The 17,161-nt window shown below is 41.2% G+C and overlaps 2 protein-coding genes across 6 annotated transcripts in view; both read left to right on the top strand.

Moving 5' to 3' along the window:
- Positions 1-191: 191 nt before the first annotated feature.
- On the top strand, positions 192-1,714 carry LOC135547154 (putative claudin-24). Its single transcript, XM_064975913.1, has one exon. The coding sequence runs from the start codon at positions 712-714 to the stop codon at positions 1,534-1,536; it is 825 nt and encodes a 274-aa protein (XP_064831985.1). The 5' UTR covers positions 192-711; the 3' UTR covers positions 1,537-1,714.
- A 3,619-nt stretch (positions 1,715-5,333) lies between these two features.
- LOC135524532 (apoptosis-inducing factor 3-like) overlaps positions 5,334-17,161 on the top strand; it is a 52,641-nt gene continuing 40,813 nt past the window's right edge. For 4 of the 5 annotated variants that reach the window (XR_010453008.1, XR_010453010.1, XR_010453002.1 and 1 more), the window contains exon 1: positions 5,334-5,807. The gene's annotated coding sequence lies outside the window, so the exon portion shown is untranslated. Of the gene's footprint in view, positions 5,808-13,452; positions 13,549-17,161 lie in introns of all 5 variants that reach the window. The other variant, XM_064952264.1, reaches the window with a different exon arrangement.

Raw genomic sequence — 17,161 nt, 5'->3', positions numbered from 1 at the left:
TACCTGGTGTGTACAAAATTCAAATGTTCACGTCTGAAAACAATTGATAAACTTTGATTTTGCAGTGAAATGTTGACTCCTTTCATCTGATTCCATTTGATTTTATGTAACATTTAAAAGAAGATGCTTTCCCTGAAGTGAACGAATCAAAGACTGGAGGGCTGAATGGCCAGATAGGATTTAATGTTCCCTGCCAGCTACAAACCCAGACCTCAATGAATACCTCACCAAGTGTTGGGGTCTTTTGTATGTAGTATTGCTTTGAGCACTATTCCTAGTCTTAACACTTGAGACATTTGGCAAATCAACTGATTTTCTATAGATTTCTTTAGAAAAAAAATACATCACTCACACGAAGAGCTAATCTCATAAGCTCTTATCAGTAATATCAGCACATGGTTTCTCTTGAAATAATTAGCCGTGGCCAATCAAAGAGTCCATAGAATCAGGCCACTGGACACCCTTGGGAGAGTTTTTGGCCCTTCTTCTTTTTGTTTGTTCCCCCATGACCAATTTGCTCATGTTTCTCTGTTACCACACTCAGTCCCAGGATCCCACTAGACATATCTGGTTTACATATCTGGTTTCATCTCAAAACAGAGCCCATTGTTCCCTACAATGATATTTAACACTACAACAAAACAATATGTCTTTTGTAATGCCTCAGGACCTGGGATTATCTCCCAGTTATGCATTCTATTATAAAGCTGGATGAGGCAGGCTGGCTGGGTCGGTCCAAGTGCTACCACAGGAGAGGGGGACGGGCTTCCCAGTCACTCACTAGCTGTTCTTCCGCCAGGACAGAGAGAGGGACAGAGAAAGGAGCAGAAAGAGTGCGAGGAGTGTAAGCAACGACGACTGACACTGAAGATGGTGCTCCTGACTGCCAAAATCATGGAGAGGACTGCGCTCTTTGTGATATTCGGGGGTCTGGTCACTACTCTGGTCACCACCTTCATTCCCCTGTGGAAGACCTTGAACTCAGAGCTGAACGAAGTGGAGAACTGGTACTCAGGCCTGTGGCACATCTGCATCTTTGCCGAGGAGGTTGGGATGCAATGTAAAGCCTTTGAATCCCTCATGGCCCTGCCCATGGACTTGCTGGCTTCCCGGGTGCTCATGCTGGTGTCTGTGGGTACTGGGGCCCTAGCCGTGGTGGTGGCCTTCCCGGGCCTGGAGGGGGTGGAACTGGGCTCTGGGAGGCAGCAGGGGTTAAAGAGGGCCCTCCTCATTGTCAGCGGGGTGCTGTCCTGGGTGTCGGGGTTCACAACACTGGCCCCCGTCTCCCTGGTGGCCTACGTGACCCTGGTGGAGTTCTGGGACGAGAACCTGCCTGACGTCGTTCCACGCTGGGAGTATGGCGAGGCCATGTTCTCCGGCTGGTTTGCGGGTCTCTTCCTGGTCATCGGAGGCTCTCTTTTCTTTGTGGCTGTGTGCATGGCGGATCATGACAGGCAGCAGCGAGTTGCCAGCCTCCCAAACACCCCCCAGGAGAAGCCAAGGAGTCAGTACTACTTAAAGACAGAGGTTTTATAGTCTCATTTTCACTTAATGAATGGTGGTAGCTTAGAATGCCTAGTTTGAAGGAGAATGATAAAGTTGAATTCAGACTGCGACTGCCTGGGTTTATTTTGAAATATGAAAGGTCACATTTGAAATGTTTGAAAGATATATTTGTATATTTCAATATTGTTGAACATGGATAAAGTGCTGTATTTCCGATATAAAAGTGCAATGAAAACCTTTTTGTCTGTATCTTGTTTGCAGCCTCTCTTTTATTAATTACATGAGACTTTGCTCATTGTAATTTGAGTGCCTACTTTGTTCCTGCACAGTATGTCTTGTCTCTTGATATGCATCAAGCTGGATGGGTGGTCTCTGTCGCACTGTGAAGATATTCCTACTGGTGAAGATAATACCATTCCTTTCAATTATGAATTGTATGTTAAGAGAAAGGAAAAGATCACTGTGATTTTCCACAATCACTAAAGCTCGTAAAGGGATAGTTTGCCACAATATGCCATGATATAAGTGGAGCTACTTGTTTTGTAATGCCAACTCTGCAGTTGTTTCCCTTAGTAGAGCTCAGGGGGCAATTTTGAAGGATGAGTTCTGTTTTTTACAATTCAATGTTAGATGGTAACTCATCCTGGAAGTAGTCTTTGGGTCAGGGAAAACTGTAATCCATGGTTTGGTTTTCTTTACAAACACTGTAAACTTAGCCATTGCTAGTTAAAAAGCAATGAGAGTGGTAGGGGCATGTAGTACCTTTGTAATTTGTTTTGTTGCCATATCACCTTGAAATAACATCAAGCTAAATCATTTAGTTGATTTGGCCATAAACATTTTAATAGGTACGCATGTCTTTACCACTCTCAGTGATTTTAGCTGTCAGTGTCTAAATTTAGCTGAAGTTTGTAAAACAAACCATGGATTACAGTTTGTCTGTGCCCAAAGACTGATTTCAGGGTAAGGGACAATCTATTGTTACCTGTTGTAAAATCCCCTTTAAAGGTAAAGTTCAAAATATTTCAACTTCATCATCTCCACACCCCAACATCAACATACAGAGCCTTCAGAAAGTATTCACACCTCTTGAATTTTTCCTAATTTTGTTGTGTCACAGCCTGAATTTAAAATTAATTAAATTGAGATTTGTTGGTTGCTGGCCTACAAATGCAGATTCAATACAGATTCAATCACAAAGACAAGGGAGGTTATCCAATGCCTCGCAAAGAAGGTAGATGGGTAAAAAAAATACAGACATTGAGCAGAATTAGTGGAATGCTATCAAATACATCAAATACATCCAATACATCCAACATGTTGGGTGCCATTCCATTCGCTCCGTTCCAGCCATTATTATGAGCCGTCCTCCCCTCAGCAGCCTCCACTGGTGAGAGAGAGAGAGATGCATTTCAAAGCCCCGCCTCTTCTGAGATCTGAGATCTTAATGCCTGAGATCTTAATGCACATTTTGGCTCAGGGACGCTACTGGAGTGAGACCCAAATAGACGTTTGTTTGATGAAAGACTGTAGCCTACTGTAAATGTAAAAGAGAGACAGCCAAACAATCACATGTATCACCAATAAGAGTAAGGTCAAATGAGTCACTCACACTGCCAATGTCAGTGAAATCTGATATTTAGTATTTACACAGTGTAGTATTGCCCAGAGAGTAGTAAAGGGGTTAAGCCTACACTTACAGCATCTGACATTAACATTTGGAGATCATAGCACATAAATGAGGCACCCATGTGGCACACTCCTTTAATCTGGGTTTTTGGAGTGCGTGTGCGTGGCTGGCTGTCCCTGGGGCATGGGGGGATTGGACTACTACTGTAATTAAATTCAACTGAGTGATATATCAGTGATGTCATGTTGTGACCCTCCCCCTGCCCTTGGAGAGACGATAAGTAATCTTGCCGCCCTTATAGTAACAATAACACAGACACACATGTATACAAACACATTTCATACACACACACACACACACACACAGAAACAGTGTTGCTGTTCTTTCACTGTGTGACCAGCAGAGGGTCTTGTGAGCAGAGCAGCAAGACAAGCGAGCTCAAATTATGCTTTTTTGCATTGGTTGAGCATTACAGCCAAAGCAAAACATTTCATTTGCAATGCTATGGTTCAGGTTTCTCCTCTGGGTCCGTAGGAATTGTAAGAACTAATGTCAATATGGCAAATTGCATATTATGCCACTTCAGTGGAGGCTGCTGAGGGGAGGACAGCTCATAATAATGTTGGTGTATTTGATACCATTCCATTTATTCCACTCCAGCCATTACCACAACCCCGTTCTCCCCAAATAAGATGCCACCAGCCTCCTGTGCTTCACATATTCCAAATTATTCAGAAAACATTTTCATGTCATGAAATACACAATCTATACCCTGAAATAGATACATCTAGGTTGTTTGTGTAATTGCTCTAACATTTGGGCATGGTATTAAGCAATTAAACAAGTACAATTTTCTAGATGTGTATTTAATTGTATTTGGGTATCTTCCCATTCTAAATCAGCTAATATAACAGCTTAATTATTATAAATATTTTATTGCATTCTTATAACATAGGTATTTTAATAGACTTATTTTTTTCTATTCATCTATATATGAAAAACTTTCTAGCATTCAAAAGAATAGATAAATATCTCTAAATCCACAAAACATGTCACCACAACTCATCACTACTGGTTGATTTTCTTTCCCCTAGTACTTTAAACAATGCATAAAGATAACGTTTTGCTGTTTAAAGGACTTGCATTAGGTTGTATCAGTGATAAACAGTTCAATATAAACAAAAACATGTATGATGTGTAACTATTTGTCATTTAAATGTATTTTTCATGGTTGCGAAGCTGAGGGACCGCAATTCAAGAATGACCCATCTGTATCTTGGTGCAGTATTACCATAAAATCAATTCCTTTCCAGTGAATATGATATGATGTACTGTATGGCCATTGTCAGAAGTTACAGAGGGGATTTGACAGTCAATACATCATTTAATCCACACCAAAGCAACCAGCACACCTATGCCCCATCCCACAAATAAATGAAGTCAAGGACATCTTATCAGTCCTGTTCCCATTCCATCCACCAAGCAAAGGGGATATATTGAATTTTGACCAATGTAGATAGACACCCAGCTGTCTAGATTTAGTATGGGAAGTCATAAGCCTGTCATCTTCTGGTTGTAAACAGTTTCTCTATTGGTAGAGACATCAGAGCGTCTGCTAAATGACTTAAATGTAAATGTAAATGTAAAACAGATTTACAACCAGGTAAAGATATATTTTACCCTAACATCTTAGGAAGATGTCATATTTTGGTTATTAACTGGTCAGATAACCAGGTTACAATCAGTTAAACCATTACAACCAGTTCTTCTGGTCACTTCCTTTAACAGCCAATATACAACTGGACCAAAATGTTACTTAAGAACGTCATTGTAATTAGTTTTGCTCACTAGGCAGTCAAACCAGCCAGTAGTCAGTAAAATAGACATTTACAGTAGGCAGACAATCCTCCACACAAACAGGCAAGCAGGCATACAGTAGAGCACACATGCATGCATTAAGCAGGCAGGCAAGCAGGCAGACAATCAAAGAAAGCCGGCAGTCCAGGCAGTACAGGGGGGCTCGCAGCCAATCTTTGATCAGATTTAACTGGCCAGTCAGGCCTTTGGCATCTGAAGGCAAGGCTGAAAGGATCGGACCAGGAGGGTGTGTGTGTGTGTGTGTGTGTGTGTGTGTGTGTGTGTGTGTGAGAGAGAGAGAGAAAGAAAGAGAGAATGAGTGAGAGAGGGAGTAGCGAGGGGAGGAGAGTGGTGGAGTGGAGTTGAGAGAGAGATGGAGGGAGGAGAGCCGAGCACTGTGAGAATTCCTGCTGTGTTAGCATCCACCCAGCAACTCTGTCAATACTGCATACAGCTAAGAAACAGGCAGAGGCCCCTGGTGCTGCATTTGCCGGCTCAGTCAGTGAGAGAGAGCAGCTTCCACAATCCCCCCAATCCGTGTGCTGCTCGAGAGGTTTTTCCCAGGGATAACACACCCACCAGAGCCCCGGCCGCTACTGCTGCGTCGGAGGGAGAGGAAGAGACAAGAGGAGAGCTGAACAGTAGATACAGAGTGGGAATACTCTAGAAGAGAGAGACGATCCTGGGGGAGGGACAGGATTCTTGGAAGACTGGGTGTGATAGTATTCTAACTTGCTCCACAGGAAAGGCTGAACACTGGGGCGTTTGACAGACAAGCACTCAGCGGTGCACCTGCTCCACACTAGCTTGTTGGGTAAGACCCTTTTCCTCTTTTACAGTCAGTAGGCCAAGTGCTGATTTTAAGATTGTGCTTGTTTCTGCTGATATGATATCTTAATGTGATGCTCAGTATATCATTAGACTTTACTACTTTCTGTGGTCTGTATCTGGTACAGCACTATGGCCATTCAGCATTATAGAGCCAAGGAAGTAACTTGGTTCTGGGAGCAATGTGGTGCAGTAATATACTGTCACAATGTTCGTAATAATGAGTGGACCAAAGCGCAGCGTGATCTGGGTTCCACATCTTTTATTTCTATGTGAAACTCAAAGCAAAACAAAACAATAAATGCACAAACAAAACGTAAAGAAAATGCAGTGCTCACATGCACCACACAAAAACAATATCCCATAACCCACAGGTGGAAAAATGCTACTTAAGTATGATCCCCAATTAGAGACAACGATAACCAGCTGCCTCTAATTGGGAATCATACAAATCACCAACATAGAAAATCAAACCTAGAACCCCACATAGAAAATATAAACTAGAACAAAACCCCCTAGTCACGCCCTGACCTACTCTACCATAGAAAATACAGGTTTTCTATGGTCAGGAAGTGACATATACTCAATACTCTGACAAACAGTACACCAATGGACACAAGGCACTTCACAAACAAGCTAATTCTTACACAGTGGCAAATGTACAGTAAATTACAGTAATCAAAATAAACAGCCATATTAGGTAGAGGAGGTAATTGAGAGATTTTCTGACCTCAAAACAATGACTGGTCCACTAAGGGAGATTGCTCCTATACATTTGTGTATGAGTTGTGATATAATTTATTTGTTTAGCTTTGTGTGTCTGTTTGTGTGTGTTTGTGTGTACGCACGCGTGCGCACTCCTCGGAAATGGGTTGTTTTATTTGTTATTTCTGACCATGGAAACATTGGTCCCCTGCAGGAGTGGACATACCTCTGTAAAAGGCTATTTTGGTTTTCCATGACCTCACAATTCCCTTTGCCTAATTGGGAGGCAAACGCTGAAAGCAGCACCAAAACGCCCTGACACTACATCTCGATAGCGCCAATGCATGCTATTCAGTGTAACATCTCTTTAATTCTTCATTATTTGTCATATATCTGTAAACTTCAAATTTCCTAATCAGGCTCTATGTTTCATTTCAGTAAATTCAGATCATGTTTCATGGTTAACACAACTAATTGTAGGTCGCTAGAACTTGTGTGGTATCACGTGGTATCCCTGCCTTATCCCATCAAGTGTACGAATGGTTAGCCTCTGAATTCCACAACAAGTTCAACGACCAGGGGTCTCTTCACAACCAGGGGTTTGTTCACAGTCCCCAAGTCCAGAACAGACTCCTGGTAACACACAGAACTCTACACGGAGCCATGACTTCATGGAACTCTATTCCACATCAAGTAACTCATGTAAGCAGTAAAATCAGATTTAAAAACAGATAGAACTACACCATATGGAACAACGCTGACTGTGAAGAGACACACACACAGGCACCCACACACACGTGCATAGTCACACACACACACTAGCACATGCACTCTACACACATGTACATTTTAATATTGTTGTATGGTGGTATTATACACTATAAAACAGAAGGAACACCTTCATAATATTGAGTTGCACCCCTTTTTGCCCTCAGAACAGCCCTAATTAGATGGGGGCATGGACTGTTGCCGAAAGCGTTCCACAGGGATGCTGGCCCATGTTGACTCCAATGCTTACACACAGGAAACTGTTATGTGTGAAAAAAACAGCAGCGTTGCAGTTCTTGACACACTCAAACCACTACAACCATACCCGATTCAAAGGCACTTCAATCTTTTGACTTGCCCATTCATCCTCTGAATGGCACACATACACAATCAATATCTCAATTATCTCAAGGCTTAAAAATCCTTCTTTAACCTGTCTCCTCCCCTTCATCTATCTTTACTGAAGTTGATTTACTGAAGTTGATTAACAGGTGATATCAATAAGGGATCATAGCTTTCACCTGGATGTCATGGAGTGTTCTTAATACTCTGTGTCCATTTTTTTTAAACCTTTATTTAAATAGGCAAGTCAGTTAAGAACAAATTCTTATTTTCAATGATGGCCTAGGAACAGTGGGTTAACTGCCTGTTCAGGGGAAGAACGACAGATTTGTACCTTGTCAGCTCAGGGATTTGAACTTGCAACCTTCCGGTTATTGGCCCAATGCTCTAACCACTAGGCTACCCTGCCACCCCATTTGTGTTGTAGATATGTAGTGGTGTAATGATGTTTTAAGATGTACTGTTTTATTTTTAAAAAATGTGTGTATTTTGTGATGTGCTTTAATGTGTCTGGACCCCAGGAAGAGTAACTGCTGCCAAGGTAACAGTTACTCTTCCTGGGATCCATAATAAATACAAATACAAAATAACCTACCTGACCTCCGCAGCCTGATCATGGTAAAAACACATTTCAGACATCAAACATTACATTCCAGACTTAATGACTTTCACCACCTATTGCATGAAAACTTCACTGTCTATTAGCCACAGTAGCTACATGGAACCTTGTTCATCTTGGTCATATACAGCTCTGGAAGAAATGAAGAGACCACTGCAAAATTATCAGTTTCTCTGGTTTTACTCTTTATAGGTATGTGTTTAAATATTTTGCTTTATTCTATAAACTACTGACAGCATTTCTCCCAAATTCCAAATAAAAATATTGACATTTAGAGCATTTATTTGCAGAAAATGACAACTGGTCAAAATAACAAAAATAATGCAGTGTTGTCAGACCTAAAATAATGCAAAGAAAATAAGTTCATATTCATTTTTAAACAACACAATACTAATGTTTTAACTTACAGTAGGAAGAGTTCAGAAATCAATATTTGGTGGAATAACCCTGATTTTCAATCACCGCTTTCATGCGTCTTGGCACGCTCTCCACCAGTCTTTCACATTGATGTTGGGTGACTTTATGCCACTCCTGTGGCAAGAATTCAAGCAGCTTAGCTTTGTTTGAAGACTTGTGACCATCCATCTTCCTCTTGATCACGTTCCAGAGGTTTTCAATGGGATTCAGGTCTGGAGATTGGGCTAGCCATGACAGGGTCTTGATCTGGTGGTCCTCCGTCCACACCTTGATTGACCTGGCTGTGTGGCATGGAGCATTGTCCTTCTGGAAAAACCAATCATCAGAGTTGGGGAACATTCTCAGAGCAGAAGGAAGCAAGTTTTCTTCCAGGACAACCTTGTACGTGGCTTGATTCATGCGTCCTTCACAAAAATTAATCTGCCCGATTCCAGCCTTGCTGAAGCACCCCCAGATCTTCACCGATCTTCCACCAAATGTCACAGTGGGTGCAAGACACTGTGGCTTGTAGGCCTCCCCAGGTCTTGCACCCACTGTGAGATTTGGTGGAGGATCGGTGATGATCTGGGGTTTCTTCAGCAAGGCTGAAATTTGTCTTTGTGAAGGATGCATGAATACATTTTACAGTGGCGAAACAACATTTAAAAAACAATGTTAGATTTTGATCTTACCTTACATGTACCTTATGGACAAACAAACGTAAACAAGCAAGCAAGTACAAGACAAACGGGGGAATGCACTTAGTCACAATGTATGATGATTGTTTCACATGTTTCTAGAGCCTAGTATTGGGGAATTTATAATACATTCACAGTGTAAAACTGGTAGCCTCTGGAAATAATCAAAAAAGTAATATAAAGTAACTGTCCAGTGTTTCCAGATTTCTATGAAATAGGACCTATATTTAACAACAATATGAGTTCAATACTTTTCCTTCAAAAGAAATTGTAATTAAGTATGTTAAAATGCATATTTTCTGTCTTGGAATGATGTGAGCATACCCCAACCACAGACTGGTGTGGGTGTATACCGGTCATTAAAAAGATTCAAGTGAGTAGACCGGCTCAGCCAATAAGTTAACATGACATCATGTTCTATTAGGAAATAGCAAGCATTTTCTAAATGTTCTGTTTGAGGTGGGATTTTTTTTTTCAATTTGTTTTTCAAATACAAGTATAGGATGAGTTAACAAAACTTCTCTCACCCCTTAACAATTCAAACAATTGTCATTATTTCATCAGCTTTCCAGGGCTTGTTTTTATAGCAATTAAAGCTGAACAACAAGCTAAGCATTTGATAAGCATTGCAGGTTTTCTAACATAACAAGAACATTCAAAATGAGGTTAACTCCACAGGCTTGATTAGGCTCAGGACAAACATGGTAAATGCAGCTGTTAAATGTCTCGGACGAAAAAGGTTGTTGTTCAAGTGGTGGTTAACACAATCTTGGGACGATCAAGTTTATCTTGTAATTCACAAATCTGCAGTAATGGGGGATAGGTGTTGTGCTACTTTGTCTTGTGGGGTGTTACTTTGTCCTCTGTCCTTATCAGCCGTGGATGTCATCGAGCAGCCTGATTTACCTGTGGAACAGGTGTTAGGTGCATGAGATGTTAAATCACCAACTGAGATGTTAGTTAAACAATAAGGCAAGAGGGGTGTGATATATGGCCAATATACCATGGCAAAGGGCTGTTCTTAAGCACGACGCACGGCGGAGCCCTTAGCGATACAGCCCTTAGCCGAGGTATATTGGCCATATACCACAAACTCCCGAGGTGCCTTATTGCTATTATAAACTGGTTACCAACGTAATTAGAGCAGGAAAAATAAATGTTTTGTCATACCCATGGTATATGGTCTGCTATACCACGGCTTACAACCAATCAGAATTCAAGGCGCAAACCACCCAGTTTATAAATGTAAATAACCAGTTACCTATGCCCGAGGGACAAATTATCATGTTGGTTCATGTACAGCATAGAGAAACCACATGCTGACAGACAGAAAACATACACTCTTGCATAGCATTACTGGTGAAGATCGGACCGCATCTACTTTCAAGGTTTACCAGATTACGGTGAAAATGGAACCCTAATGGTTGCTTGAGCCATATGCTTGAGGAACCACAATAATGTCTGATACATATTTACTGAAACTACTGGCCCATAATATCACTGAATGCCTGAGGCAGTGAGGAGTTTGTTAGCGTGTTGTTGTCTCTGTAGGGATAAGGGTCATCTACTGCCTGGCCTGAAGTTTCTGTTTGTGTATTGTCACACCCTGATCTGTTTCACCTGTCTTTGTGATTGTCTCCACCCCCCTCCAGGTGTCACCCATCTGCCCCATTATCCCCTGTGCACAGTGCCTTGCAAAAGTATTCATCTCCCTTGGCGTTTTTTGTTGCATTACAACCTGTAATTTAGATGGATTTTTATTTGGATTTCATGTAATGGACATACACAAAGTAGTCCAAATTGGTGAAGGGAAAAAACGGAAAGTGGTGCGTGCATATGTATTCACCCCCTTTGCTATGAAGCCCCTAAATATGATCTGAGGCAATCAATTACCTCCAGAAGTCACATAATTAGTTAAATAAAGTCCACCTGTGTGCAATCTAAGTGTCACATGATCTGTCACATGATCTCAGTATATAAACACCTGTTCTGAAAGGCCCTTAGAGTCTGCAAAACCACTAAGCAAGGGGCACCACCAAGCAAGCGGCACTATGAAGACCAAGGAGCACTTCAAACATGTCAGGGACAAAGTTGTGGAGAAGTACAGATCAGGGTTGGGTTATAAAAAAATATCAGAGACTTTGAATATCCCATGGAGCACCATTAAATCCATTATAAATAAATGGAAAGAATATGGCACCACACAAACCTGCCAAGAGAGGGCCGCCCACTAAACTCACGGACCAGGCAAGGAGGGCATTCATCAGAGATGCACAAAGAGACCAAAGATACCCCTGAAGGAGCTGCAAAGCTCCACAGTGGAGATTGGAGTATCTATCCATAGGACTACTTTAAGCCATACATTCCACAGAGCTGGGCTTTACGGAAGAGTGACCAGAAAAAAGCCATTGCTTAAAGAAAAAAATAAGCAAACACGTTTGGTGTTTGCCAAAAGGCATGTGGGAGACTCCCCAAACATATGGAAGAAGGTATTCTGGTCAGATGAGACTCAAATTTAGCTTTTTGGCCAACAAAGAAAACGCCATGTCTGGTGCAAACCCAACACCTCTCATCACCCCAAGGACAGCATCCCCACAGTGAAGCATGGTGGTGGCAGCATCATGTTGAGGGGATGTTTATCATCGGCAAGATCTGGGAAACTGGTCAGAATTTAAGGAATGATGGATGGTGCTAAATACAGGGAAATTCTTGAGGGAAACCTGCTTCAGTCTTCCAGAGATTTGAGACTGGGTCGGAGGTTCACCTTCCAACAGGACAATGACCCTAAGCATACTGCTAAAGCAACACTCAAGTGGTTTAAGGGGAAACATTTGAATGTCTTGGAATGGCCTAGTCAAAGCCCAGACCTCAATCCAATTGAGAATCTGTGGTATGACTTAAAGATTGCTGTACACCAGCGGAACCCATCCAACTTGAAGGAGCTGGAGCAGTTTTGCCTCGAAGAATGGGCAAAACTCAGAGTGGCTAGATGTGCCAAGCTTAACATACCCCAAGAGACTTGCAGCTGCAAAAGGTGGCTCTACAACGTATTGACTTTGGGGGAGTGAACAGTTATGCATGCTCAAGTTCTGTTTTTTTGTATTATTTCTTTTTTGTTTCACAATAAAACATATTTTGCATCTTCAAAGTGGTAGGCATGCTGTGCAAATCACATGATACAACCCCCCCAAAAATCTATTTTAATTCCAGGTTGTAAACCAACAAAATAGGAAAAATGCCAAGGGGGTGAATACTTTTGCAAGCCACTGTATTTATACCTGTGTTCTATGTTTGTCTGTTGCCAGTTCGTCTTGTTTGTCAAGCCAACCAGTGTTTTTGTGTTTCAGCTCCTGCTTTTCCCCAGTCTCTCTTTTCTCGTTCTCCTGGTTTTGACCATTGCCTGTCCTGACCCAGTACCCACCCGCCTGACCACTCTGCCTGACCCTGAGCCTGCCTGCCATCCTGTACCTTTGCCCCACCTCTGGGTTACCGACCTCTGCTTGACCTGACCCTGAGCCTGCCTGTTGTCCTGTACCTTTGCCCCACCTCTGGGTTACCGACCTCTGCTTGACCTGACCCTGAGCCTGCCTGCTGTCCTGTACCTTTGCCTCTGTTGCTGTAATAAACATTGTTACTTCGACATGGTCTGCATCTGGGTCTTACCTTGATACCTGATAGTTTATCAGTAGTCTGTTTAGAAACACAGTGTGTTTACCTGAGCTGTTCAAAGAAAAGTAAAGACTCTTTTCTGAGTGATTGATGTGGCTAACGATAGACAGCTGCCTCTGATTGAGAACCACACCCGGCCAAACACAAAGAAATAGAGAACATAGAAATAAAGAACTAGAATGCCCAACCTAGTCGCACCCTGGCCTAAACAAAATAGAGAATAAAAAGCATCTTTATGGCCAGGGCGTGACACTATTGGAATTGATTCTGGTCCTCGGAATTTAACATTGGTTTCACACAGATCCATTCTTGGGGTGGGTGTGTGGGGGGAAACTACCTAAGGGTTGTGCCACAATGGCTAATTCCCTGCTACATTCCAGTAAAACGTATTACATTTGTGGAGAAAAGTGAGTGAAACTGACAGCTTTTTGCAGGAAGGATTATTAGCACTGCTTGGGGACAGGCCCAACGGTGAGCGAATGGAATCTGCGTCATATGTTGAGGACCAAATCTGCTTAACCTGACTTTGGGTTAGTACAAAATACAAAACGTTCATTCAATTTTAATTTGTATTTTAATTATTGATATGAGAAGACTTCCGTCTTCATGAAGTGTTTAAACCTTCATTGGTTTCTTCATAGGGAAACATCATTCTCATGACAAAATGGCATTTTGAAATGTGTTTGTTGTTGTTGGGTCATTGAGATTGGTGAAGCTATAAAATTAGTGTAGAAAATAATTAGTGATTGCCATGACATTTTCACAGTTTGTGTAGAGAAAAAACAGATACCCACATTCAGCCCAAAAGAACTAGGCTATCCCAGTTATTTAGCTTGCTCCGGTTCTATATTACCTTTAAAAAGATGACTAAAGTGACTCTTGATAATTCCATGCTGCAAAACTTTAAACTTCTTGAATGTTTTTGTGATCCTTTTGAATTGATTTTATTGTGAAGTATACACTCATATACTTTCGATGTAGCAGTATGACAACGATGACATGACACAGACATTTCTTACTGTGTGAAATGTTTCATGATTCAAAAGAGAGATCTTTCCATGTCTCACTTGGAACTTTAATCACTTCTCCATTCAAAAGTGCAAGCTTCTTTTTTAACTTCAAGGACATTAAGATGTGCTCTGAATATCAAGTACTTTCTTTAGTGCACCCCGAAGTGTGGCTTGCTATTGCTAACGAATCCCACTGCGTTGTGTGATATACCTGTCATCCAGTGAATGCTTGTTTCTGTAGTACTGCTCTCATATTCATATCAACAGCTGTATTGCAACAGTGGGTTGAAATATCACAAGCTCTGGCAGGGGTGTGTGGGCATGTGTGGCAGCAAAACAAAAGTGGTTTTGAAACTCATGGGGCCCCTGCCTACATTCAAAATTCAGTGACGTGAAAGTTAAAGGTGCAAAGGCTGTTAATGGTTAACAACACTTGCGTTCAGAAAGTATTCATACCTCTTTACTTATTACACATTTTGTTATTTGATTTGCCACATTTTCTGCAGTATTACTTTAGTGCCTTGTTAGGAAGGATGTCTGTATCTTTGTAGTGACTTGGTGTATTGATATACCATCCAAAGTGTAATTAATAACTTCACCATGATCAAAGGAATATTGAATGTATGCTTTTTTATTTTTACCCATCTACCATCTACAGTTGAAGACAGAAATTTACATACACTTAGTTTGAAGTCATTACAACTTGTTTTTCATCCACGCCACAAATTTCTTGTTAACAAACTATAGTTTTGGCAAGTCGGTTAGGACATCTACTTTGTGCATTACACAAGTCATTTTTCCAACAATTGTTTACAGACAGATTATTTCACTTATAATTCATTGCATCACAATTCCAGTGGGTTAGAAGTTAACATACACTAAGTTGACTGTGCCTTTAAACAGCTTGGAAAATTCCAGAAAATTATGTCATGGCTTTATAAACTTCTGACAGGCTCATTGACACCATTTGAGTCAATTGGAGGTGTACCTGTGGATGTATTTCAAGGCCTACCTTCAAACTCAGTGCCTCTTTGCTTGACACCATGGGAAAATGAAAAGAAATCAGCCAAGACCCCAGAAAAAAATTGGAGACCTCCACAAGTCTGGTTCATCCTTGGGAGCAATTTCCAAACGCCTGAAGGTACGACATTCATCTGTACAAACAATAGTACACATGTATAAACACCATCGGACCACGCAGCTGTCATACCGATCAGGAAGGAGACACGTTCTGTCTCCTAGAGATTAACTTACTTCGGTGCGGAAAGTGCAAATCAATCCCAGAACAACAGCAAAGGACTTGCCCAGAACAACAGCAAAGATGCTGGAGGAAAAAGGTACAAAAGTATCTATATCCACAGTAAAACTAGTCCTATGTCAACATAACCTGATAGGCTGCTCAGCAAGGAAGAAGCCACTGCTCCAAAACCACCATTAAATTGCCAGACTACGGTTTGCAACTGCACATGGGGACAAAGATTGTAGCTTTTGGAGAAATGTCCTCTGGTCGGATGAAACAAAAATCGAGCTGTTTGGCCATAATGACCATCGTTATGTTTGGAGGAAAAAGGGGAGGCTTGCAACCCGAAGAACACCATCCCAACCGTGAAGCACGGGGGGGGGGCATCATGTTGTGGGGGTGCTTTGCTGTAGGAGGGACTGGTGCACTTCACAAAATAGATGGCTTCATGAGAAAATGATGTGGATATATTGACGCAACATCTCAAGACATCAGTCAGGAAGTTAAAGCTTGGTTGCAAATGGGTCTTCCAATTAGACAATGACACACAAGCATACATCCAAAGTTGTGGCAAAATGGCTTAAGGACAACAAAGTCAAGGTATTGGAGTGGCCATCACAAAGCCCTGACCTCATTCCTATAGAAGATTTGTGGGCAGAACTGAAAAAGCGTGTGCAAGCAATGAGGCCTACAAACCTGACTCAGTTACACCAGCTCTGTCAGGAGGAATGGGCTAAAATTCACCCAATTTATTGTGGGAAGCTTGTGGAAGGCTACCCGAAATGTTTGACCCAAGTTAAACAATTTAAAGGCAATTCTACCAATTACTTATTGAGTGGATGTAAACTTCTGACCCACTGGGAATGTGATGAAAGACATAAAAGCTGAAATTAATCATTCTCTCTACTATTATTCTAACATTTCACATTCTTAAAATAAAGTGGTGATCCTAACTGACCTAAGACAGGGAATTTTTACTCGGATTAAATGTCAGGAATTGTGACAAACTAATTGGCTAAGGTGCATGTAAACTTCCGACTTCAACTGTATATCTTTGCGAGGCATTGGAAAACTTCCCTGGTCTTTGTGGTTGTATCCGTGTTTGAAATTCACTGCTCGACTGAGGGACCTTACAGATAATTGTATATGTAGGCTACAGAGATGAGGTAGTCATTAAAAACCACTATTATTGCACACAGGATGAGTCAATGCAACTTATTATGTGACTTGTTAAGCATATTTTTACTCCTGAACTTATTTAAGCTTGCAATAACAAAGGGTTGAATACTTATTGACTCAAGACATTTCAGCTTTTCATATTTAATAATTTGTAAAAATGTCTAAAAACATAATTCCACTTTTACATTATGGGGTATCGTGTGTAAGCCAGTGACACAAAATCTTAACTTAAGCAATTTTAAATTCAGGCTGTAACAACAAAATGTGGAAGAAGTCAAGGGATGTGAATACTTTCTGAAGGCCCTGTATGTATGTAACATTAAGTAACAATCTATGTCGAAAATGTTATCAATTAACATGATTAACACTATTACCTACTCTTCAAGGGCATTTGGACACACACACACACACACACACACACACACACACACACACACACACACACACACACACACACACACACACACACACACACACACACACACACACACTCATTTAGATTCATAGTAGAGAGACAGTAAGTGTTGGGGAGGAGTGAACTACATGTAGTTCAACTAGCAATTTAACTGCATTTTGAAGTATCTTGGTGGTAGTTGAACTCAATTCAAATCTAGGTAGTGTTTTCAGTAGTTAATTACTTTTTTGCCATGTAGTGGTGTAGCTAACTATTAGAAATACACACTACTTTTTGGGCTAAAATAAACTATGAGTGAA

This window comes from Oncorhynchus masou, chromosome 1 (genome assembly GCF_036934945.1).
Source record: "Oncorhynchus masou masou isolate Uvic2021 chromosome 1, UVic_Omas_1.1, whole genome shotgun sequence".
NCBI classification, from domain to species: domain Eukaryota; kingdom Metazoa; phylum Chordata; class Actinopteri; order Salmoniformes; family Salmonidae; genus Oncorhynchus; species Oncorhynchus masou.
The sequence above is the reverse complement of the archived record's forward strand: the minus strand, read 5'-3'. Positions and strand labels throughout refer to the sequence as shown.